The sequence below is a fragment of the Rhinolophus hipposideros genome (genome assembly GCF_964194185.1).
Source record: "Rhinolophus hipposideros genome assembly, chromosome: 19".
Classification (NCBI taxonomy): Eukaryota; Metazoa; Chordata; class Mammalia; order Chiroptera; family Rhinolophidae; genus Rhinolophus; species Rhinolophus hipposideros.
In genome coordinates this window covers 15,083,578-15,111,089 of record NC_138065.1, presented here as the reverse complement: position 1 = coordinate 15,111,089, position 27,512 = coordinate 15,083,578, and the positions used below count along the sequence as shown (strand labels likewise).

The following is a 27,512-nucleotide window of genomic DNA, read 5'->3' as shown; positions in this document are numbered from 1 at the left end:
CTGAAAGAATTAAAATACGCCCATAAAAAGAAAGTCAAACAGAAGGTTAGAGCTCCCTCTTTCTTTATCTTAAAGAAATTCACCAAAACCTCTCCTAGGAGACCAAAGTTATCAAGCAGACAGCCTAACAGCCCTCATGTGCCTGCAAAGGCTGTGTTTCCACAGCCTCTGTACAAATGCTACCAGCATCAGAGTACATTCATTGGTAGTTCATTATTCATAAGAGATTTAAGTGGTAGATAAAAAGCACTTTTAAAAGTAGAAATACTCACAAAGCCATTTCAAACTGTTCCAGCCATTTTTTCTTTAAATCTTTCGTTTTGCAATAAAATTCTAACCCATTTTGTCCTTGGTTATGGATGAGGTAGAAGCCATAAGACCACTGTTAAAATTAATATTCCTCAGGTTAATATGTTTCATTAATAACATCATGTTTCCAAATTCTCTAAAACACCACCACAATGAGCCACAAACCTCTTGTAACATTATCTGCATACAAACTGTGAACAGTCAAGATTACTATAATCTACATCATATCTACAACAATTTCTGTGCCAAATGCCTATTACTATCTCAATCATTAAGGCATTAGAGATGATCATATCTGCTGTGACACTGTCCAATCGTTTCCCACAGAGGCTTGCTCCTTATCAATTTCTAGAAACAAAAACACCTGAATCAATAAGCTACCTCTTACATTCATGGATTAGCCCACGTTCCTTGAATTTTCAAAGTTATGAGAAAATCACAGTTATGAATTTCCAAGAATTCACCTTTTTATTTTCTTTATCAGTTGTAGGATTGTTGGCTATTTTGTACTGCTGAAGATCTATTATTTCCTTCATTTCATAGTTATCACCTTTCCTTTTACATACAATCACTGCCAAATCGAATAAGAAGATATGCCTGAGAGGGAGAGAGAGAGAGAGAGATTGATTGATTTCAAATGGTTTGGAACTATGTTCTTCCCTAGTAAAACTTAATTAAACCAACCAAACATTTTTCCTTTGAGTTAGAGGCAAACACAGTGAAGTATGTGTATCCTGGCACTACCGTTTACTAAATACATGGTCTCACTGGATGTCAGTTTCCTCATTTAAAAAACAGGCAAAATTATAATAAGAACAATATGCACGTTACAAAGTTGCTTAGGGAACAATTAAGACAAAGTATTGATAAGAATTTCTTTTTTCTTTTTAGTTTAGAAGCTAAACATTTACAGCATAATATTAATGAAAACAATAGCAGTTAACGTCTATTGCTGTTACTAGGAGTCGGTGAGAATACCTTGAGGCATGCGCATCTCACAAAGATGACTCACTTAACTTAAATCCCCGGGACCATTTGCTGAGAGGTAGGTATTGTATCATCTTCATTTGAGTGGGGAGGAAGCTGAGACGTAGAGTAACTTGCTCAAGGTCACACTGCTAGTGAGGTGCTGAGCAGGATTCCCACCTGGTCTAACTGTGGAACCCGCACTTTTACCCCCTACCTTGCTCCTCCTGATTTAAAGGACCACCTGAGACACAACCAGAGTGATATATGAGCAAAATGGAAACTGGAAAAATTATGGTTGAATTCACACTTTGCTATTTCTCTTCTTTCTTACTGGAAACAATGTAATTGGAGAGAAAACAAACCTTATCATCTCATCATCCAATATCAGTACTTTGTATCTTTTTGAAAACTCTCGGTGATTAACACATACATATTTTTTAAACAATAATTATACAGTCACATAGCTCTAACACTTGCGCCACTTCCAAAGCCGATTTTCCTGGAGAGGCTAAAAAAATGTGTGTCTCCCGGGGGCTACCTGTAGAGCCTGGACATCAAGGTGAAAGCAAGAGCTGATGCTGCCCCCTGCTGGCTGACTTTCTCGTTTCCAAATGTTCCTGAAATTTGCCATTTCAAACCAATGACAATTGCATACATAAACATATGTAATTAGGGACACGAGACCAAGCTTAATCTTCAAGGATTCCACCTACAAATTTCGCTCAAGAAAATCTCACTAAGTGGTCCACACATAGACTTCTTTCTTATGACATTTTGTATTATTTTCAGTTATTTTAACATGTATAATAAAAAAAAAACATTTGTGTTTTTACGGTAATTATCTATTGTTACTTTATCCCTACTGTCATTTTAATGCGTATTTTTTTTTACCCTAGCTGACACTCTACATTGTCCATTTCCTTCTTCGAACTTAAATTAGACAAATCAGCAGATACCGGAACAGAGGAAAATATGAGAATTTTTTAGAAAAAGCGTATGTTGATTTGTCCCCTTATTTTTCTTCCTTTGTTTCCCTCCTTTGTCCTGCAGAAATTGTTTTTAAGGTTTTCTCAACCTTCTGATACTAATTATTTATTTTGAAAATAAGTACTACTCCTCTTTTCTCACCTTTCTTGTTTTGTATGCTTGTCTAAAGTGGTTATTCGAATTTCACCATCTCCCTGAGGTCGTCCAAAAAGCAAAACCGGTTGGTTCTAAAATATAAAATTTATATGTCTCAGTTTTTCATAATCACACAAAAACAAATAAATTTTAGAGAGAGTATTTGCTAAAGACAACTACCTTACTACATTACAAATTTTATCATTTTACATTTTTAGCATACTTACTCTAAAAGGCTCAGATCTATAGGATACACTTTCCAAAACAGTCTGCCCTTGGCTATCCCAGAGGTATACTGAGACATTAGTTAATTTTACTTATAACCTTAATGGGCAAATGAGCTACCAAAAGAGAGAATTAATTGGAAAAATTCAAATCACAAGAAGTTACAGCAACTAATATTAATTGAGTATCCACTGGGTGCCAGCCACTATAAGAGAACAAAATAATATACGCCCTGCCCTCACTGAACATACTACCCAGTGGGGGTAAAAATATTCATATAAGTATATAATTACAAATGTGCAATTGCCTTGAAAGAAGAGCACGAGAAGCATGTACAGTTGACGGACCTAATTTGGGAGTCAACTGTAGGGAGTCAAGGATGACATCCCTGATCTAAGATCTCAAGAATGAAAAGTTCTGACTTAACGATTAAAAATAATGAGCCATTTCCCCAGAGGCAGACAATAAATTTTTAAAATTTATTTAGGAGAACCTACTATACAAAGTACTAAGAGAAAAAAGAATTGACTGAAAAATTATCACTAACATCTAGGAAATTATATTCTAATAAAGGAAACAGAATTATAATTCATTAACTTTACTACAAGAAAGTATAAAAATAAATGTTCCCTATCAAAATCCTAATGATGTTTTTTGCAGAAATAGAAAACTCCATTCTAAAATTTATATGGAATCTCAAGGGACCCTTAATAAACAATCAAAAAAGAACAAAGCTGGGGTCCACACTTCCTGATTTCAAAACTTACTACAAAACGATTGTAATCAAAACAGTGTGTAACTGACAGAAGACTTCTAGACCAATGGAATGGAACAGAACACCCAGAAATAAGTCCTCACATATATGGTATATATAGTCAAATGATTTTTGACATGGGTGCCAAGAACAGTTAATGGGGATAGGATGGCCTTTTCAACAAATGGTGCTCGGGAAACTGGATATGCAGAGGCAAAAGAATGAAATTGGACCCTTACCTTATACTGTATTAACTCAAAATGGATCAAAAAGCAAAAAATTAAAAATTCTGAGAAAGAAACATAGGGGAAAAGATTTATGACATTGGATTTAGCAATGATTTCTTGGCTATGACATCAAAAGCACAGGCAACGAAAGAAAAGTTGGACTTCAACAAAATTAAAACTTGTGTGCATTAAAGGACACTGTTAACAAAGTAAAAAGGCAACCCAGAATAGAAGAAAATAATTGCAAACAAAAAGAAAATAATTGCAAACAAAATATGTCCTACATAGGAGGACATATGTACAAAGATCTCCTATAATTTAACACCACAAAGACCACAATGTTGATTCAAAAGTAGGCAAAGGACCTGAACAGACATTTATGTCTCCAAGGGAAGATATACAGATGGCCAATAAGTACATGAAAAGATGCTCGATATCACTAATAATTCGGGAAATGCAAAATCAAAACCACAATGAGATACCACTTCATACCCATTTGGATAGATATTATCTAAACAAGAAAAAAGAAAGAGAAAGTGTTGGTAAGAATAAGACATTGGAACTCCTGTGCAATGCTGGTAGGAATATAAAATGGTGCATCTACTGTGGAAAACAAATACCTCTTGTTTTGGCTCTTCCTCAAAAAAATTAATAGAATTACTACACAATCCAGTAATTCTACTTCTGGGTATATAACCAAAAGAACAGAAAGCAGGGACTCAAACAGATATTTGTACCCCATATTCATAGCAGACTTATTCACAAGCGTCAAAGGGGGGAGGAACTCAAGTGTCCATAGATAGATGAATGAATAAACAAAATGTGGAGTATATATAATCCATGCTATATTAGCCAGTCTTAAGAAAGAAATTCTTAAAAAAAAAAAAAGAAAAAGGAAATACTGACACCTGCTACAACCTTGAAGATATTATGCTATGTAAAATAAAGCAGTCACAAAAGGACAAATATTGTGTGATTCCATTTATATGAGGTACGTAGAGTAGACAAATTCATCAAGACAGAAAGTAGAATGTTAATCTCCAGGGCCTGAGAGGAGGGGAGAACAGAGAGAGGGTTTAATAGGTACAGCGCTTCAGTTTCGCAAGATAAAAAGACTTCTGGAGATGGATGGTGGTGATGGCTAGACAATGTGAATGTAGTAAATGTCACAAAACTATACACTTAAAAATAGTAAATTTACTATTATGTTTATTTTACCACAATAAAAAAAATAAATGCTAAACAGCTGTTCAGGCAATGTGCTGTGGAATTACAAAGAGAAAGGGATAATGGGAGGTTAGGGAAAAGATTTATTTTTGTTGGACCTTGAAGGAATTTGACAGAAAATAATGGGAAAAGACATTCTAGGCTCTGACAATATTATGATCAAAGGCAGAAATATAAAAATGTTTGGCAACACAGCAGGATAGCTGCAATGCAAAGTATGTAGGCAGCTATTAGCTGGATGACTTCAAGAAAACAGTTTAAGGCCAAATCACTGAGGGCTTTAAATACGATGCTAAGGAATGTTGTCTGAATCCTGAAGGCAACAGAAAATTGTAACCAGTTTGGGAAAGAGAGTGGACTGAAAAATCCACGTTTTGAAATGCAACTATATGAAAAGATGATTAGAGGCTACTGTGATTGGAAAGTTGGCAGATGAGGTCCTGAAGTGGAGGTGTGGCTGCATGTGAAAAGAAAGAGACAGCTCAAGATGTTTCAGGGAAAGAAGCAATAAACCTGCTCTACCAAGAAAAGTATCTTAAATCCTTTCATTTATCTGTGTTCACTGCCTTCAGCTTTATCCAGGCTTCCATCACCTCTCTGTTGAATTCACCTCAACAACTTACTGACTGATCTGTCTGCTAAAAGGGTTTTTTTGAAATGTAAATGACTGTAAAACGGATAATAAATAAATAAATAACTAAATAAAAAACCCATTCACTAGCTTCACACAGCAATCATAACACCCCACCTCAGCGCCTGACTGAGAAGGCTGTGGTGTGTAATTGCCCTGCCCACCTCTCCCTCTTCAGAGCCCGCCATTCTTCCTTTCACTCTCAATTTCCAGCCACTCTTGCCTTTCAGCTTCTTGACCTTCCCAAGCTCTTGCTCATTTCTGGGCATTTCACTTCCTATGGCTTCTGCCTGGAATCCTCTCCCCCTACTCCAGATCTTTGTGTCACTGCTTCTTCTAATCCCTCAAATGCAAGAGGCCAACGACTCAGAAAGACCTGTCTGACCATCTTATCTACACTAGGACTTCCCTTATTATCCTGTTGCAGCACCCTGTTCACAGAACTAATGTCAAGATAGTATTTTAAAACGTGTTTTTTTCACTGTCTCCTCTGCCATGAGGCCATGTTGTTCAGCGTTATAGCCCCAGCCCCAAGCAAAAGGTCTGGCACACAGTAGTCACCCAGTAAATACACATTTAAATGAATAAATTAATAGGAATCACCCATGATAATGTATGAGGGTAAGGAAAAGAACAAAATCAACTCCAATCTTTAGAACTCAGACTACTGGGGGAGGGGGTGGAAAGCCCAGTGTGATTAAGGTGAGAGGGACAAGTGATGGCAGAAAGTCCCTGGACAATGACACGTCACAGGGTGCCACGAGACACTCATGGATGCTGCCAGACAGGAACCATAAAGAAACTTAGAAAACACAAACTTGAAGGTAAACTAGTTTTTCTTCAAAAACAACTTCTAGAATGTTCCCCCAATTTGTGGGTTAGAGAAGCCGGATGGAATGATAATTACATACCAAATTTTCTATAGATAGCTGAAACTGTTTAATTTCACGAAGGGTCTCATTATCTCTCTTCACTTCATTCACATATTGTGCCAAGTCCTAACAAATAAAGAGACAGGGACAAAAACAAGGCATGATAAGATTAGAGAAGAGATGAGAAGTATTTGAAAGAAAACACATCATTAATTTCATTAGTGGCAAACGGATACCATAACTTTTCGATGACAATAAAATGAACACCCGATCAATCAAAGCGGCATCTCAAAAGTGAGTTATAATAAAAACGTCTGGAGTACAGCTGGGAAGACTGAAGAGCTGTCATTTACTACACCACCGGAAAAGAGTGAAGATAAAAAAAAGTTTTTTTTAAAGTTGCCACCAGGCAGAACAATAAAAAGCGAACTAGGTCAGGAGAATGTAAATTCTAAACACGTTAATAATTGATCTTGAGAGAATTACATTTTACATGGGTTAGCATAAGGGCAATAAGGAAGGCTTAGCAGAGAGAAAAAAGTAACTAAAAGTTAGACAATGAATCTAGCAGGACTGTTTTCTGCAACCAGTTAGTGTCTTAGTTCCTGAGAGCATTCAGCCAAGGAAGTGAGTCCCATTTTAAAGAGTTAATAAAGGAGAAATCAAGGAGATGAGAGAAAACAAAGAGCGCTAACTGAATTAAAGTGAACAAACAACGCTGGCCATGTTTCTCCAGGTGCCTTCACCTAATTTAAAATGTCTTTTCTCATTTTTGAGGAAACATTAGCTAATCTTGCCACACTGTAAGTAGCTATTTTTATTATATGTGTTCTAGATTTTCCTGTATTCTGGGTTCTTTTTTTCTTTTTATTCCTCTATCCTCTTAAATTCATCTGCAATAGTCGGAACAGAACTCTGAGCAAAAAAGCAATTCCTAACTTTGTTGTAAATGAAAGTCCAACTTTTCATAGGATATATCTATAAATGACTTCTTTAAAAATTGGACACTTTGTATGATTTTTTATAATAATAAATAATTGTTTGATATTTCCTGACAAGGTACTAAAATCAGCTAAACAGCTATTACTATAATTAGTGGAGTGATCACATTGGAAGGTATAAAAATGTCAAATCACTACAACATGTACCTGAAACTAATACAATATTGTACACCAACTACACTTAAATAAAATTAATTTTTAAAAAATAAAATCAGCTAAACAGCAGAACACTGAAATTGGCACAAGAATACAGATATGTAATTATCACTGAGCAAAATCATACTTGCATTTTATTTTTGAGAACATATTTCTTATGTTTTATGTTAGGGGCAAAACTTATTTTTTTCAAAGTCCAGCATAAAATTGGGGTTACAAATTCCCCAATATATTCAAAAAGTGTGCCTTTATCTACTCATAGTTGTTGAGTTTCAGATTTACCTCAAAATAGAAATCCCAACTGAAACCCACATGTACTGAAACACTGCAGCCACAAAGGTAAACCTCGCGATACCCTCACCGGAGGGATCAAGTCACACCTGTGTTCTCAAGTCACCAGCTGACTGGATACTGGTGACTTGAAAACAAACCAACAGTTTTCTGTTAGTAACCATAAAGAGGATGTCAAAGAAAGCCATCATCTGAACTCATTCCTGGAGGTTATAAAAGTTGCCATACTTTCATAAATGTAACAAAAGTTATTTTAATGTACCTCTTGGTTTTATGTGTTTTTGTCCAACAATTAAATCCATGCAAGGATATCTATTTCAATTAAAAATATCCAGCTCTCCTCACCAAAAACAAAACTATACAAATACTTATACATATTATATCACAAATACATATATATTACAATATGCATTAGCAGTTTGTATTCTATTGTTTTCAGGCAAGAATAAAAACCACAAACAAGTTAATGACACGTGTGCCTTACCTTCATTGCGTCAAGAGCCAATTTCAGGTTTGCCTTCTCTGTAGGATCGGTGGTATGTTTGACCAGTTCCTATTTTGAAGATACAGATTAGTACTGCTGTCATCAAATTAACACCAAAATATAAGGAAAAACAACTTTTGATAAACACTTTTTATCATTATTTGCACCATAATGTGATAAATCTGATGTCACTAGTCTCTATTTTCATCAAACATTTCAAATGGTAAGAAGACCACTAAAACAACACCAGAAAGACATAAAAAAAAAACCCACGAGACAATGGTTAGACACATTTTCCTTTCAAAAATGGCCCTGAATTCTATGCCCCACCACGTTCCCAAATGTAATGAACAGTCCCCTCATTGCCAAGCTGACCTGACACTTTTTACTCCTTATCAAACTTGGCTTGTCTCAAGCTTCTGAGTCTGACTGTCCCTTCTCCTTTGGCTTCTCGGACAGTAGGATCTTCTGTGTGTTGCTGTTATTGTTGTTTGTTGTGCTTAAATTCCTGCCTGTTCATCAGTCTTTCCTACTTTATCTGCACCTTAAAAAGTTGTTGTTCCCTCAATTTTCACCTTTGTCTCCTGTTATTCTAACTTTTCATACTCTACAAATTCCATCACATGTTATAACGTCAGCTATCACCTGATGAGATAAGCAAGTGAATGTACTCAACCCAGAACTCACGCCTGGGTCCCAGATTCCTAAGTCCAACTAAATACTAGTTCTACCTGGGTATCTCACAAGCCCTTCCACATACATTTTCACCCACAACCTTGCTTTTGTTCCTGTTTATGTTTTATTGAACGATGGCACTCCATCAGTATAATCACTGAAGCCAAACCTGAAAGATACCCCAGACTCCCCTCTCACTATGTAGTGGTGATACTCACTCTAATCCTTCCTCCTGAAACCATCTTCACTGCCACTACCTTGGTTCAGGTCCTTACTCCTCTACAAATGGGTCATTATAATAGGCTTCTGATTGGTCTTCTGACTTGCAGTCTCTCCTCACTGCAATCTATTCACTCTATTGACATCAGAGTCAGGTTTCTAAAATATAAATCACATCCTGTCTCTACCCTGTGTAGACTTCTGTGATGCCCACAAAATCCTCAGGTTGTCATCGATACCTCTTAGACTCATCATGATCTGAATTATGCAAACCTCTCCCAACTTTAACGCTTTCAGCCATACAACCTATATTTTATCCATACTAAATTAACTGCAATTCTCAAAAGGCCTTCTAATATCTGATTCCCATAAGCCATGCTGGTTTCTCTCCTTAGAAAACCCTTCCTCTCTGATCCATCTGTCAAAGTTATTCATCCTTCAAAGCCCAATTCAAGAATCACTCCCCTGTGAAGCTTTCTATGCCAGAGGCCTCTACTTAAGTGCCCATTCTCCTTACGCATAATTAACAAGGCCTTTATTTGTACCACCTCTGGACCTCTGCATACCTACCATTCTGTGCCAGACTTGGTGGCTTACACTTCATTTTCCCCGTCTAAACAACAAGCTTTATCATTGCAGGGAGGCTGTTTTATATCATGAGTGCCTGATGCTGTGTGTGGCACAGGGGAGCCTTCTAAAACCTTTGCTGAGTTTAATACCAACAGTGTTTCTAGTTGTAAAGAGGACCTACATACATCAAATCTGTTAAGTGTAATGTACTTTTCTTAAGTTATATTGTTACTTCTATTTTTACTTTTCCTTTATTAAACAATAATAGTAAATTATTCTCAAAGTTTCAACCCCCCACTATCAAATATTCTAATTTTATAATTTCAAATCATAAAGCAATTCAAAAACAATTTCTTCAGTATAGTAGTAAGTAGAAAATGTTCAAATTCATACTACGTTTATTCAACAAATTTCTAAACATTAGACCAATAAACTCTACACTATTTTAAGATGGAAAAAATATTTCTAGAAATTTTATCAATGTGTGGAGCCCCACATAAAATATTTCCTATTTTAAAAAATCATCATGGGAAAGCATGTATTCTTTCTGTGACAATATGGCTGTGTAAATAATAGCAAAATGGATTGATATTTCCTCAAACTCCACATTAGTTGCATAACATAAGGTAAGTCTAAGGCATTTCCTTCCACCTAAAAATCAGTATTTCTCTCAATGGAGTTAAATTCATGCCACTGTCTTTTCCTTCCTTTTAAAGTGCTTGCCGTTGGTTTTATAGGGCCTATTCCCCATGCTTCACAGTTTTCACACTTTCTGCTCGTAAGAATGGCTCTAGGATTCCACAGTGCATGGGTATGTTCAACTTATTGGCAAATAATTTTTAAAACTGCTTGAACTTTTCGCTTTGCATTCTCTTTTCTTCCCTCCTGCCAGCCCATATGTAGGTGTAACATTCATCTTCAAGTAAACATACAGCATTACAACCTCAAAAGATTTTGTGTTTCAAAATATGCCTGATTCCATTTAAATCACTGAGGCATGATAGCCCAACTTATGCTACTCAGCATCATTGTTTCGTCTCTTGCTTTATTGGCAAGAAATTGATAATTAGTGATTATTTGTAACATTTCTACCTAAATCCCCTAAATAAGCTGTCATTAATGTTGCTTTCACCTTTCTTTAAGGTTTTGTCCACAAAAAGATGGGGCAGGAAAACTGATCTAAATCAGCTATGCAACTAATATAGCTAAACGTAGATTTGTCTTTACTCCTTATAATTCAGTTGTTCAAGTTCACACTTTTCTCCATAATATTTATTTATATAAGTTTTAAAAATGTGCATATTCACAATGGTCAAAAGGTAGAAACAACCCAAATGTACACAGATGGGTGAACAGATAAACAAAATGTAGTATATACATACAACGGAACATTATTCGGCCTTAAAAAGGGAAGAAATAAATGCCAACACATTTCTTGAATAATGTGTTAAAATTATTTATTCTTGAATAAATCTTGGAGATATAAGCCAGACACAAAACATTGTACGATTCTATTTATATGAGGTATTTAGAATAGTCAAATTCACAGAGACAGAGAGAGTACAGGCTTGTTACTAGAGCCTAGGATGAGAAGAGAAAAGTGAGTTAGTGTTTCATGAGTACATAATTTCAGTATGGAAAGATGAGAAAGTTCTGGAGATAGATAATGGTGAGGGTTGCACAATAATGCAAATGTACTTAGTGCCACTGAACTATATACTTAAAATGGTTACAATGGTACATTTGATATTATATATGTTTTTCCACAATAAAAAATATGTGCATGCAGTTTCTTTTTAAAAAATCATCATGGACCTACACATACTTTTAGAGTTTAAAATACAAAACAACACAAGAGGAATTAGGAAAACAGTTTGCTGAATTTCATAAAGATAGTCATATTTTATACCTTTAAAAGTCTGCCTAAAACCTTGTAAGAGACAAAAATAGACGTTTCTTGAAAATTGCACCTTCTAAATTCTTCAATTGCTATTTGAGTGTACCAAAGTTACAAAATAAATTATTATCTTACTTGGACATGTTTTTAGTTCCACGATGTCTCAGAAACTGATTGCCTACGTCTTCCTTATTATTTTTTCATAAAATCCAATTCGATTAAGTTGCTCTGAGTTTAGGCCTCATAAATGTTTTAATGCATTTTTAAGAAATAATCAGGGTTTGAATTTTTCTGATTTCTCAGTAGAACAAAAATAGATATGACTAATAATTTTGTGGCTACAGTTCAAGAAATTTAATATACAAGATGTACAAAGCACAGCAGACTCAAAATTATATTTCACATACAGGTAGTAGATCTTTTTGAAATGACATTTCACAAGCATCAGCAGAGTTGACAGACTAATACAGTAAGACATTTCTTTGGAGCAGAACTAATGAGTCTCCTGGTATAGCTATCAAATTAAATTTATAAGACTCTCCACCCTCATTAGAGAACTAACCGTGGAAACCATAAGCTTTGGGGTTATGACAAGAATCATTTCAAAATAAATGTAGTCTTATTATAATTTACTATAGCAGAAAGCAACACAGAACGTGACACACTTCTCTTTAGTTTATGGTTATAAGGCAAAAGGTCTAATACAATTAACCTGCAAAATTCAGGTATATTGCAACACTGAAAGTCTAATAAATGATTGCTGCTAACTACAGAAGACTTGGTTGAAGGGATCTTTTTATTTCCTTTGTCTTGCTTTTTAAGTTTTTTGCAGCCAGTTCTGTTTGAAGGACACAAAATGTGACTTTGTGGGAGATACAGAATCATCTTTGCTAAAAAGTAAAAAAAGGTTTCCAGTTGTTCGTTAGTTCCCACTTAGCTATACAAATAATTAAAAATTGTAAGGGGATTGAGACCCAACCATGGAATATCTGGCACATAGTTGATGGTTCATTAATATTTTTTTGAATGAATAAATGAACGAATTAACAAAGAAAACAGTTTTAAGTTTCATACCTGGAGGAGAAGGTGATACTTTAAAACACGCTGCATAGGGACGACCAGCAAATCGCGAAGAGTGAATTTCCCATTATTGGCTCGTTTGGAACATTCCTAGTGAAATGTTTTTTAAAAAAACAGTTTTTGAAATCTGTGCTAGTTGCAGCAAAGGGAGTCATAAAACAAACATTAGAAGATGCAAAGGCCATAAACCAAACTGTGATCATATAATAAATATTGTTTTCCTTCTTAACAAGCCTTCTTTCTAAAATACAGACAGCATCTTCAATTAAAAACCAACACACAAACATACCTGGTAGCATTTCAACTCTAAATATGAATCAATAAGTACAACTATTTTATGTATGAAAATTATTTTCTCTAGGGGCCCTCCAGGGTCCTCCTCCACTTACCCTTGTAGCTCTGCCTTCTACCAGTGCTCCCCATTGGGCCTGTGGGCCAGGCATCAAGAACAAGTCTGTATCCACCCAAACTGCCACATGCCTTCCCCACCACCAGGCCTTGGTCCATTCAGTTCTCTCCAACTGCCATGTGCTTTGTCCAGTTTCCAGCAAATTCACCATCCTCTTCCAGAACTATACCTGAAGTCCTTTAATAAGGATCCCAACCAAAATGGTGCTCTTCCTCTGTGCCTTATGGGTCTTTTCATTATTATTATATGTAATGCCTTCCCCAATGTCTTCTATACCTCTAAGAATTTAGTATTTGCTTATTATTTGTTGAACTGAATGAAATGAAACGATTAACTCCAAAACTACCCTAAAGTATAAACCTAACACTGGATTCAAAGTTTTAAAAGTCTCAGATTTTATTTTTTTCTAATCTCACGCTCTTCTTTCTTTAAAGTGTATCTCAAAATACTATTGACTTGTTAGTTCTTTTGACATTAACTATGACTTTGAGGAAAGTACTTTGAAGTTAAAATAGCAAAGCCTGAATTTAAATCAAGTCTGGCATCTCTTGGCTGTGTGACCTTGAACAAGTTGTTTTTCTGATTTCACTGTTCCTCACACATCTGTGGTGTAGTTAAAAATAAATGAATAAATTTCCACAAAAATACTATTAGCAGTAGGCAATTCAGTAAGTCCAAAATCCTTAGACGACTGCACATCCCAGACCAAGAAACTGTCCAGTTCCGGGAAGGAGTTGTTCAAGAAAATACGCCTTAGCTCGTGAGTTCGTTTCCCCTTTGCCCACACGTAGTGTTTTGGGCACATAGAAAGACATGTCATGAGGAGATGTAACACAAACACCATTAGCTCTAATGACCACAGTGACTTAATGGGGGCTTGAATACAGATCTGGGGACACCTCCTGGTATGTCAGCTCATGACTTGTCAATTGCTGTGGTTCACTGGAAGGATAACTATTTCAACTGATTTCTTGCTTTTACAGATTATAGAGAGTTCTGGATCATGGGTCTCAAATAGGAGGTTAAACGGTTAATACTATTGTAATGAGTAGATCTCCTCTTCCAGCTGCATTTTAAGCTCCTTGGAATTAGGGTGTACCTTATACTTTATATGTGCCATCTTAACTCAGTGTTGGGAACAGAAATGTTACACATTTAAAACTCATTTTACTATGTTATGGAAGTCAACTGTTGGGGAAGAAATCAGTTCAAGTTTTAAGTTATAGACTCGGGAAGTAAAGAAATTAGCATTGCTGGCATTTCCGATGAGAGGCCTGAGACTGAGGTATGAAATGCTTATAAATAGTGAAAGTAAATAAAGAGTAGAAATGATTCTTCCAAAACATTCGGTCACCTGCTTCGCCTAAACTCCAACTCTAATTGAGAAGAAAATACAATGGGATAGGGATGAGTCAGTTTCCACAGCACAATAAAGAGAATCAATTACTATTTACCCCATGTTATCTTGGTTCCACAGTAGAGAAGAAAAAGACAAAATCAACAAGAGCAAAAATAACCACAAAAGAGAAAACATAGAGGAGGCAGAGAAACACCAAGAATAAGGCAGCTTTCCCTCCATCACGCTGGGACTTGCAGAAGACAGTTCCAGCCAAGAGTATTTGTTGAGGTGTCACAGTAAGTGTCTGGTTAAATACTTCCTAATCACCAAGGTCAGAAGGAGGGGCTTTCCGGTAAGGAAAGGACAGCCAGCAGCTCCTCCCACTGAGCCTTTCAAACTCAGCCCGAGATCCTCTCATTCCCTAAGACTGACAGTGACTGCAGGAACTATGCACAGGGTACAGCACAGAGTCCCCAGGGTACAGCCGGGACTTTGGCAGTGACTCTGAAAGAAGAGACAGGAACGTTTCAAACAATGCTGTGAATATAATGGAGGGTTGATTGACAACTTGCTGACTCCTGTCTTGAACCAGAATTTTATATCTTTATTTTTAAAAAGGTGCTTTAATGGCAGCTCTCTTAGGAACTAGCTGTATAAGTTATCAAGTTTTATCTTACCATCATATTTTAATTTTAGTCAAGGTGGCTTATAGTTCTACACTTATGAGGCTCTCGTCTACAGAGGAGCAGGAACTCTTTACTTTACCAAGGTCGTCAGGATGTTATTCAGCGGTGACTCAAACCATCTCCAGACATAAGGTCTGCATCGCAAAGGATTGTAAGAGGTAAGGACAAAAGATCCACGACAGAGAGTCAGTACAGTTTCTTGGTAACTGGTTGGTGTGCAAACTTTCTAACGAATAGCTCCCCTTTGTGGGAGTTAGAAGTTATGAAATCATACCAGATATGCCAAAACAATGAAGGGATTCTGATTTGAAAATCATCTGCCTCTTTTTTTTTCCCCTGTTCATCACCTGACCTCAGTGCTAAAGTGACCAAAGAGCTGCAAAAGGGGTATGAGAGAGCCAGCAAAGCCACACACACCACTTAAAAAGAGTTAAGTATCTATTTCTACCTGACATTTAAGAAAATCCAAACACATGGATAACATATTTGAGATGATAATTCACATAACATATAAATAATCATTTTTCAAAGTTCTTTGAAAGTGCAAACTCTTCCTGTGGGGGAAAAAATAGCACACACACAAAAAAACCCAAAAACATTTAACACAGTTTCCAGACTTCTTTTCCATTGTTACCATGTGCTCTGTTTACACTGACTTACTCGCCATTTCTCAAACTTTCTCGACTCTTCAGGTCAAGACATACCAATTTTTCCAGAATGCTCTCCATGGAATCTCATCTGTCAAGACTCAGCTCATTCTTCAGTGACCTAACTCAAATGCCACCCCTTCAGAGAAATCTTCCACATTCACCTATACTGAAGTGATCGCTCAATCTTACTTATGGAGCCCTGTCAATCAGTGCTTGTCACATAATACTTAATCATATTATATTTGTGTCTGTCTTGTCTTCCTTCTTACAGGCAATAGCTATGCCCTTTTTATACACCTAAACATCTTATACTTTTAATCAACATTTTAAATCTCCGTATACATTATCTCACAAGTATATTACTCATCTAGCACCTTTTACTACCTAGGTGCCCTGAACAAATTATTAATACTTATAATCTCTCTGAACCTCGTCTTTCTCAGCCATAACAAAATTAATTGTATATGTCTCACAGCATATGAGGATCTAATGACATAATACAGGCAAAACACAGAGCCACAGTCTCACATTTAACTACAATTATGATTACTACCATATTATTTTATAGGGCTATCTATTAATATATTTACACAACTAACATGGGGCAATTTCTTGCTACACTGATCATAAAAAGGAACACAATGCTTTTAGGTTTATTTTACTTTATTTCATAAACAAACAAAAATAAATAGGCACCTCTAATTTCAGTTTGACGTCTTCTTTTGTCTTAGAAATGTAGTCTAAATTAGAGATGGCCGATTCCACTCCACTGCAGTATTGACCATAAATAACCAACCTGGAAGGGAAAAAGACAGGAAGAAATCTGTAGGACAAAAAAGCAACAAAGTGGAAGGGGAAAAAGGCAAAATTTCCATCTATTTAAAACCACAGTTAGAGAGAATCAAAGCAAATCTTACTTGTCCCACCTCTTTCTACCCAGGTAACCCCAGGGAAGTTACTCATAATCTCTCTAAACCTTGGCTTTTTCATTTCTTTTTAACACATACCACACATACAGTCATAGAATGAGATCATTCATGTTTATAGTATTAAAAAATGACTGGTTCTTATTTCTAAATTTCAATGGAATTAATGTCATGTACATTTTTACAGCAGGGAGAGCACCACTACAATCTGGCATAATGACTGTAAATGTCGAGTACAAATATATATATCACAAAAAATTTTAAATTTCTGTTTAAGCTCCTATTATATAAATGTCTAATCACTACGCTGTACGCCTGAAACTATTACATTATGTCAACTGTAATTGAAAAATACGTTTTTTTAAAAAGTTATTTTAGAGATCAACTTTTTACCGTTTACTCACACTCAGAAACCGTTTTACTTTATACTACAAATTTATTATAATCACTACTTACAAATCCACTCAATAATAAGCTTCCTACTCCTTCCTACTTTTTAATTAGGAAAATATATTATCAGAGAAGTGGAAACGAGGGACCTGAACTGTACTGGCTAGAAGATAAGTCATACTGCATGGAGACTGAGCCGGCTTCAGGAATGATATCTCTGGTGAAATACAGACATTTTGCAAAGAGGCTCAGTTATTTATTGTTCCTTTTAACTCTTCATTAGAAAAAAAACTACTAATAAGTTAGTGTTGATCTAATTGTTGATGCAAAGCAATTCATTAGCCACTGTTTAGTCAGTACTAAGAACCATAGTATTTGATTTAAAAAGAGATAACCATATTTTAAGCAAAATTCCTTGGTACTTAAATTCATGTGAGTTGTTTAAATTTTTTTTTCCAAACTTGGAAAGAGAGACTGACTAGCTGTGAATCAAATATTCTAAAATAGAGAATTATAAAGTACTAGAGTTGGAAAAAGCACTAGTTACCAGAGAATCTACTCCTAACATTTACAGATGGAGAAAAGGAGGTGCAGAGAGTTAAAATGACTTCCCGAAATCTACAGAACTCAAGAGTCACAGGACCTGTAAAAATAATCTGTACTGGTCAGACACCTGAAGCTGAAGTAGAACAATACTGAATGTCAACTATAATCAAATATATACAAAATATAGTCACAAGATGTGAAATAAAGCCTAGTAGATTGGTGGGAAGGGATTTTCACTTTGTGAGAGATGTAAATGTCTAACTATTATACTGCTTTGTATACCTGAAACTAAAAAAAAAAAATAAATAAAAGGAATCTGTACTGATTTGCGATGCAAAAGTATGAACCTTTTTACTTTTCTTTTTTTTTTTTCTGATACACATACAGAGCTCAAACTACCACCCAGAGATTAACTGTCCCATGTTCTAATTACCGCCCAGGTAGCATCTCAATGAACAGTAGTAATACCTATTTATAAGCAACTTTAACACCAACTTTCACTATAATACAAACTAATAGTGACAAAATTTAAAATTCAGAAGTTACCTTTCCTTGTAGTTAATGAAAATTTGATACAAGTTCTGGTCATTTTTATTTACAATGGACTCATGAATCTCTTGCATTAGGTTCCGATGAACTTTTACAAGTTCCTTAGAAAAGAAAACAGTGTTAAAAAAAATTAGGAATCAGAAGCCAAAAAAAAACAAAAAAATCACCCCAATCCCAGAATCCTCCTGTTGTGAGACTTGCCATTCAAGGATATGCTGAATGTCCTCAATATGTAAACCTGCTACCATCAGTAAATAAAGGAGGAAGAAGAGGGGGAGAAAGTGAGGGAAAATAGAGAGAAGGGAAAGTAGGTGGAAGGAGAGGGAAGAGGAGGGAAGGGGAGAGAGACAGATGAGAGAAAGCCCATGTTCATGGGAAATACCAATTTCATATCTTACTTGAAATGTCAGTGTCATGTGAAAAAATAAATTATTTCACTAGTTATTAAAGGATAATTTATTCCTCATATAAAAATACATACAGCTCATTTTCATTTTGTAATCACTTTAAATTTTTAAATAAAACTACCCAAGTGCTTAATGTTTTATTGACAAGATAAGCAATGATTCATGTCCCTGGGACATGAGATTTGTACTTTGCTCAATTAGTGGTGTCCTGTTACTAAGCTAACAACAATCAGCCTAAATTGCTTGAAACCAGACAACCCATGGCATAAATAAAGAGAAAATGAATTACACTGGGCAGTTTACTAGAGCAACTCAAAAGTCAGAATTTCACATTTTTCCAGATAAGCAAGTAATTTTCAGTCTCACAGTAAATACATGTCATGGCCAGGAAATGAGGAGATTCGAATCAAGGTTCAGTCTCCCATTATCTCTTCCCTCGCTCCTTGGAACACACACTGACTTTGGGAGCACAGCATGCCCTTTTCTTAGGAGGGTGGACATGGAACAGGAATATATTGGTCCTGTCATTTCGTTGAGGAGCATGGAAAGGCCATTAGAATACTGTGTTTCCCTGAAAATAAGACCGAGCCGGACAATCAGTTCTAATGCATCTTTTGGAGCAAAAATTAATATAAGACCCAGTCCTATTTTACTATAATATAAGACCTGGGTCTTACATTATAATATGATATAATATAATAAATAAATATGATAAATATGATATAATATAATATAATAAATATAATATAATATAATATAATTAATATAATACTGGGTATAATATGATACTGGGTCTTATATTAATTTTTGCTCCAAAATACACATCAGAGCTGATTGTCCGGCTAGGTCTTATTTTTGGAGAAACACGGTAAGAACTGTCAAATGGGTCCTAGGTCACAGTGACGGTATTTAGGTGGTTTAAGATCCTCCCCTTCCTAGAACGTGCAGTTTGTTTTATCCTAAATGTTCATCTGATATTGTGACCTTTTTCTTCCTATTATATTACAAATCAATGAGAATGTCTTCATTGGTCCAAAACCAAGGACAAGGACAACATGCCATAGCTAACCAACAGACAGGTGCATGTCGACACTGAACATAACAGAATCAAAATGGAAGGGACCACTCAGGTGATACAAACAAGTCTGTACATTAAAGCTTACATATTATATGTAAAAGCTACATATTAAAATCAAAGCCAGTTCTAGAGGTCTAAGAACTTGAATCTTGCCTAGCATGACCTCACTTGGCAGAGCATTTGGCTTGCTTCAATGCATCTAAGTAAATATCTTTTTAGGATTCTAATATAATTGGAAGGTGCTCTGAAACTCAAAATGCTTACATAAATCTAAAACAAAGTTGCTCACCTATTACCATTAAAATGTCAAATCATAAGGAAGTAGTGTATTTCAGAACTAGAAATCAAGGTTGACACAATTAGAAGCAGAAAAGAGCGACACCAAGAAAGCAGAGGAATGACAGGAAGTAGAGACTGAGGGAGTCAGGATGGTGTCTGTAATATGGGGTAGAGGGGGTGGAAGAGCGATAAAGCAGGGAGTGGAGCAGAAGGGGACTCCCGCAAGAAACAGAGAGGAGCACCAGGAATTATCTAACCGAGACTACCTCATCGTGAGAAGCAGTTACAGGTAATACATGAAACTTATCCATGTGTGCTCTGCATGCACTTTGACTGACTTTTGGTTAAAGATATTGTATATTAGATACATCTAGAAAATACGGCTATAAGAACTTAGGAGGCAAAAAATATGGTCAACACTCTTAAAATAATATAGGAAAATATTAAAATAGGAATCTGGAATGAAATAAGAAAGTGAGAATTGTATAAAAGTACACCGATTTTAGGTAGTGTATTTTTACTTACAGGAATGTTGATGAATACCGAGTCAAATTCTGCTGCTGTCAGAAATCTTTTTAGTGGTGCCATGAAATACTACCAGGAGAGAAGAAAGAAGTAATAATTAAGCACAACTTATCCTAATTTATATAATAGATTTTTACCAACAAGCAATAAATATTTATTGAAAGTCAACTGTCAGTTACAAACACCAAAAGTCAATTACAAATACCAAAAAGAAATGCAGAAACTATTTTCTCTATCTTAAAGATTTTACATTTAAATAGAGATAGAAAGACATAAATACAAGTTAATACATTTAAAGCATAAAGTGAAAGGCTTAGGCAATCAATGCTTTGGAAAGTAAGGAAAAAAGAGAACACCAATGGCCGAATTGGCAAAAAAATGGCAACATCTTGGAGACATCTTTAATGACTGATATAAAATATCCCTCAAATGCTTTGTGGAGATTTTAGATCCTTGAAATGAATAACCTGCTTATGCAATTTATAGATCATTCCTCTCCTTCCTTGAGAATTTTAGTTCCTGGTCTACCATACCTCTTTCCATTACTACTCCTATTTTTTTTCTTGGCAATCTCAGCATCTATACAGATGATCTTTCCAATAGCCTGGCCTCTCAGGACCTTGAACTCCAGTAATCTTGTGCCCCATCCTAACTCAGCTCCCTACTCTTGTGGTCCAAGACCATGTCATTATCAACAACTGCAAATGGTCCACAACACTAATTTCAAGCAATCAACTCTGACCGCTACCTCCTACATTTGCTTCAAGGATTCTTCAATCCCATTGGGCCTACCAATCCACTGACCATCCCACATCTCTCACGTCCTCACTTCCTTCCCTATCCAGTTTACCTTCTACAAACCACATCAGAATCACTTCCCTGCATACACCCTTACCTTCTCCTCTTCCCCTGTACTTTTCTGGAAAAAGGAAAACCTGCATTAAATCCAATTTACCACATATTTTGTGCTTGGACCTAAAAAATTACACATGAACTATGTTCATAGTCTAATTTTAAATATAATCACAAAACTCAACTGAGCCTGTCTGCATAATCCTACTACATTTCCCTGGTCAACTTACTCTCTCATTCTCCTAAACAACACTTCCACAACTTCATCTCTTTTTCTAAACTTCCACAATGGTCTCCTGGTTCTCATTTTCCTAATCTCTAAATGTGGAAGTACCAGAATGGACCTCAAACACTTTCTCTATCAACATTCATTCCTTAGGTGACGTCATGTAGCCTCATGACCTTAAACAACCTCGCTGTGATACCAGTCCAAACTATACATCAATTCAACCTTCCCCCGTACTGCCAGACTCATATATCTAACTTCCTCCTCAACACATCTCCTTGGAAACTAATAGATATTACAAATTTAGTATGTCCCTGCAGACCCGATTCCCAAACCCGTCCTTCCCCCGTCTCAATCACCATCTTCACCATTCACACAATAACTCATGCTAAAAACCTAGCATTTTTGATTGCTCTCTTGCCCATACATCCTTTACCTAATTTATCATCAAATCCTCTTAGTTCTACTTCCAAAATTTATTCAGAATCTGGCCACTCTTTACGAATTCTACCACTACCACCATTTTCTATCAACTTGATTGCTGCAATACCCTTCTAACTTTTCTCCCAGTTTCCAGCTTTGGCTGATAAGAGTCAGAATGAGCTATTAAACACTTACATTAGATCATGTAACTTCTTCTACTCAAAATGCCCTAGCTCCTAGATGCCCCTTCATTACCTGTTGGCTCACCAGCTCTCTGATCTCACTGCCCCCCTCCACTCATTCTTCAGCCTCCTGGACTATTGTTGTTTTTGAAGCCCGCTGAACATAGTTCCATCGGAGGGCCTTTCCCCCAAGAATTGCCATCTCTGAGATATTTGTGTGGATAGCTTACTCCCTCAATCCACCCAGCTGTCTGCTTAAATATGATCTTATCATAAAAACCTTCCATTACCACTTGATATAAAATAATACCAGCCCTCCCTCATCATTCTCCATCCCCTTCCTCTGTCTTATTTTTCTTCAGAGAATTTATTAGCACCTGGCATACTTGTTTGCTTAAATTACAAGCCCTCCCATGACAGGGAAAGTGTCATGAGGACCAGAGTTTTATTGTGTTCACTGCTATATTCTGTCCCTTGAATGGTGCTATTCAGAGACTGAGAAATCAATAAATAGTTGCAGAACGATGAAATCTTTAAATCCAAAGTTCTACCGAAAATCAGATGACACACACACACACACACACAGTAGAAGCATGGAGCCTAATATATTAACTACGTAAGGCAGTACTGGGGGATCAAGAATGATTGATACCTGATGACTTACTTTTTCTATTGACTCCAATGTTTCTGTATACTTTTCTTCTGTTTGCTTAATTTCTGCTAGGCAGCAACTTCGTATATCATTTTCTGGACATTTCTGAAATTAGAATTATCAAGTTAAAATTATTTAATCAAATGTATGTATTAATGGCTTAGTAGTAGAAAGAGATTAAAATTATTGCTGATTTTCTTAAGCTTCCCATTCTTATAAAATACTTAACTGCATTTGTGAAGTATCTTTGCTTTCTTTAACTTTGAACAATGCAAATGAAAAAGGTTTAGATAATAAAAAGTAAACTTGTGAGTGTAGACACTCTCTTTCAATTGAAACTCTTTCATTATAAATGCTGTTAAATCTGGAAACATCACAAATGGTGTAATATAGTTTTCTTAATGTACAGCGTATTTTACAAGTACTATAGAAATAACTGCAAAGATAATAAAATGCTTTTCAGTAAGTAAAAACCTGAAAATCTTTTTTAAGAGTTAACATCCTAGTGTTTAGCCATTTTACTGTTTAAGGTTGGAGGTAGCAGAGTATGAAGATCAAAGGTTTGAAGATCAGATGGAACTGGGTTCAACTTTGGCTGTTATGCTATTAGCTTGTTATTGTGAACAAGTTACATCATTTCTCTACGTCTCAGTTTTCTCATCTACAGCGAGGAGAACAGTGGCAAACCCAAGGAGCTAGAAATGAGATAACCCGTGTAAAGCACTTAATACCTTGAGGAGCACACACGGAGGACCCGATGCCTTTAAATTATCATTACTGTTAACCCTGTCGCATACAAACAACCCAGTACTGTCAGCTGAGTGAAGACTGCCCTTGGGAGAGACACTGAAGAATTTACTGGTACCCAAAGCAGGTGATAATTACGAGTACAGATGATACTCTGCCACCTAAAAACCCTCTTAAAAGGCTGTCACAGGGGTCCTATCAGCACACACAGTGGGTTAAAGCACACATTCATAACTTTTACCCAACATAGGCCAAGTAACCTGTTTCTACCCCACCGAAACTACTCTGCCTTTTCAAGGACACTGGACAATCCTCCAGCCTCTTCTCAAATTCATCAAAGCACCAAAGAAACCAAAACCACCACCCAACTGATGAAGAAAGTCTTTTGTATTTTAAAAAAAAAAAAAGACTATACTAATAAAGCCGAAGCTACTGACTTCTTTTGTTTCAAATTCTAGCTGCAAAGTACATCAATCTTTCTGAATGTTTCACATATTTTAAGGGCAGATAAAGCTTTGTGGGTTCATTATTGACTACGACAATATCTGAAACTATGTTTATAAAATAGTAAAAATGCTAGGAGACAGATAATGAAACAAAAGAAAAAAAAATACCTCATATCAACCCCTAACAAATATGTAGAAATATTCTTTAACATGTATTTTACGCTGTATCAAATTTAAAGATTTACGTGCTTTGTAAGAGAAGATTTCCTATCATAACAATACAATGTCATGATTCCCTAAAATTAAATTCTATTGCTCTTCTGCCCTTATTCAGCTGGGTGACATGTCATTTCTCTCTCAAACTTGGTTTCCTTACTAGTAAAACGAAAGGATTAGACCAGAGATACCCCACGGTTGTTTTAAACTGTAAAATGCCATGTTTCTATGTCTCCAGATGTAATAACAAGTCATGGTTATAGAGTTAGAACTACATTAACAAGGAAAGGTTGCAAAGGTAAACAAAAAACCACTCCTGCAGAAGTTACATAAATGAGTTTTTCAAATAATCCCGTTCCTAATACAATACTCAGAGTAACTTTAAAAACAAGGGAAAGTCCTACAGGTTGATGTGCTTCCTCGGCTTTCATCAAGTCCTCGTAGACTTCTCCACCTTCATCTTCCCCATAAACGCAGTCATACAGATCATCTTCATCATCCACGTGGGTTTCGCTGAAAGGAAGGGTGCAACATTAAGTGCCTGGTCTGTTAGGAGTAAATGAAATAGTGAGAAACAGCTTACTGGACTTCAGTAGAAAACCCAGAGAGGAAATAAAATGAACTTGGTGGAAAGAGAACGAGGCTTACATTACAGTTCTGTCCCCCTAATAGAAACAATGACAAACAACAGAATCCAACGATGGCAGAGACACTAACATACCCTGGACATTCACTATGCACAAGCACTAAGTAATCCCTTCGCTTCTATCAAGCCCGGCATTGATTGCTTTATTAGGGAGACATTATTATTTGATCCATTATAGAGATAAGGACCTTGACGGGACAGAAAAGTTACCCAACTTGCCCAAGATAACACGACTAGTCAATGGCAGGGCCAGGATTTAAAACTGAGCCTCTTACACTCTGAGTGCTTTCACTGTTCTCTCCTGCTGCCTCTCACTCTTCATATCTCAGGGCCTCAGTCTCATCATCTGTATTAAAGGGTATAATATGGAGAAGACAGGAGTTTGGGAGGATCCGATATGGTACAAAGTCTTTTAAAAGCATCAGTTTCTGCAGGATCGTTTTTGCCAGTATCTCATGCAGTAGTTTTCAACCCATGTTCCTTCAAGGCCACTCACAGGGCACCCGTAGGTCCCCCTTCAGCCAGATTCTGCTTTTACCTAGTTTTCTTTGTATAACAGTTTTAAAAAATGGTCCCAGAGCCATAAGGCATTTTTAAAAGCCATTTAAAATCTTCTGGTCTCCTGACAGTTGAAAATAACTTCTGTTTTTAAAGCTTCCATTAGTACTTAGGCAGTGACTGACTGACATATTTTTCCTAAATCCTTCATACGAGATTGTAAACCCATTCAAAGTAGGAACAGCTGGCTCCACCCATCACGTGTTCTGTTAGTACGCCTTAATTTTTTCCGTTCAGTTGAAGACTTCTAACAATACCTTCTATTCACTAATAATGCCAAAGAATTGAGAATAATAAATTTAGGTATATTAGAAAGAAGCATTAACATCTCTCTGAAAAAGAAATGCAACTCCTTCAATACCGCCAGCCCTTAGCGTTTTTCTGGTACCTGTGCAGACAGAACATTATAAATTGATATGCACAAAAATAAAAACACTAAAAAATGAAAATAAAAAATGTCACTCTGCAACTTAAGGCATTTTTCAAAGTAGGTGTAATCAGAAAGCTGTCACTTTGTCATGAAGGAGTATTTGGAGGCATTTGACAGAAATGAACTGCCGAACACCCAGGAGAAAGGAAGGTGATTTAAGGGAAAGCAATCAGGCGGTAACAGAAGCTGCAGAGAATTCTGCTCTGATAAGAATACATTCCACGGTTACGTGTCCACCCATCCACCCACCCACCCAATAGCCACTTACTAAGAACCTACTGAGGGGCAGACTCTTTAGTGCTAAGAATGCAGAGATCAAGAAGATCCAAGGACTGTCCCTCAGTGCAGAAGGGCCCACGAACACATGACTCTGTAAGTGTAACACAAGATGAGTGCAGTGTAGGAGCAGAGGGAAAAGTAAGAAAAACCTTCACTAAGCAAGTAGGGAAGGCTTCACAGAAGATTACATGTGAACTGGATCTTTGAATGTGTTTGCCATTCTATTCGGTAGGTATTTGCGGAATAAACACTAGGTTCCAGCATGCGTCCTATTTGGAGACCACCTCAGAGATAATGTGGATGCCTGACCATGGCATTGTACACCAGAAGCTAAACATTAATAAATGCCAACTATAATTTTATATATATAATGTGATGGCTCGGTGTGAGGTCGGAGGGATAATGGATGGGGGGAGGGGGGTTCACAGTGTGAGGGATATAAATGATAAACGTCTAAGTATTACCTTGTCTTGTACACCTGAAACTAAAAAAAAAAAAAAAAAAAAAAAAAAAAAAAACACACTAGGTTCCAGGAGAAATAGCTGCAGACCAGGCAGGCAGACACAGTTTCTGCCCTCAGCGGTGAAAAACTGAAAGAGAAGGGGTTGGGGAGCATCCCAGACAATGGACCCCAACATATGCAAAGGCAGAGAGGTGTGAAGTGTGGCAATGTGAGGTGTAGTGTCCCATTCAATATGACAGAGTGAGTGAGTCCCAGAGGGAACAGTTGAAACCAAACTGAGAAGGAACTTGTCCTCCATAAGCTCAACCTTACCTGGGCATCTAGAAATGAACAGGGGGTTTACATGGAGGTAGTCTGGAGGGGGCAGGAAGATAGGCAGGGAGATCAGTGAGCCAAGAAATAAAATACTATGGGTAGAAGATATTGAGAGCCACAACTAGATGAGGAGAGAAACGGAGGACACTGTGTCCTTGAGTCAACCAAACTTGGTGGCCTATCAGAATTAGGGAGAGAGAAAAAGAGAGAAAGATGCCTTTCAGCTTTCTGCTTTGGACAACCAGGGAGATGGTGAGTCCGACTGGTAGTTCCAGAATTTCCATCCTGAGGGGCTTAAGCAGGCAATCTAGCCAGAGAGCAGTGGGGCAGGTAAATCGGTCTGAGCACTTTCTATAACTCATCAAAACATACGGAAGTATGATGAGTTCACAAGGGAGCTAACTGAGCTAAAGAATGATGTAGGAACAGGTTCTACATCAAAGGAGATCCTGCTCAGAAGGAAGACAGGCTGTGGAATCTATTTCTCCATTATCCCTAATCCCAGCTTCTAACATCCTCCCCCTTAAAAAACCCTCATCTTACTGAAGTCTTTTAACTACTTCCCATGAGGGTAGAGAAACATT

General features: G+C 36.6%; 1 protein-coding gene across 2 annotated transcripts in view; it reads right to left on the bottom strand.

Moving 5' to 3' along the window:
- VAV3 (vav guanine nucleotide exchange factor 3) overlaps nt 1-27,512 on the bottom strand; it is a 339,163-nt gene that overhangs the window by 154,532 nt on the left and 157,119 nt on the right. For both annotated transcript variants that reach the window (XM_081025193.1, XM_081025192.1), the window contains exons 5-15: nt 24,642-24,750; nt 22,841-22,933; nt 20,494-20,562; nt 18,202-18,305; nt 16,490-16,589; nt 12,704-12,799; nt 8,269-8,337; nt 6,376-6,462; nt 2,407-2,492; nt 774-906; nt 273-382 (exon numbers count right to left, since the gene is read on the bottom strand). In XM_081025193.1, the coding sequence (XP_080881319.1) occupies nt 273-382; nt 774-906; nt 2,407-2,492; nt 6,376-6,462; nt 8,269-8,337; nt 12,704-12,799; nt 16,490-16,589; nt 18,202-18,305; nt 20,494-20,562; nt 22,841-22,933; nt 24,642-24,750 (1,056 nt within the window). The remainder of the gene's footprint in view (nt 1-272; nt 383-773; nt 907-2,406; nt 2,493-6,375; nt 6,463-8,268; nt 8,338-12,703; nt 12,800-16,489; nt 16,590-18,201; nt 18,306-20,493; nt 20,563-22,840; nt 22,934-24,641; nt 24,751-27,512) is intronic.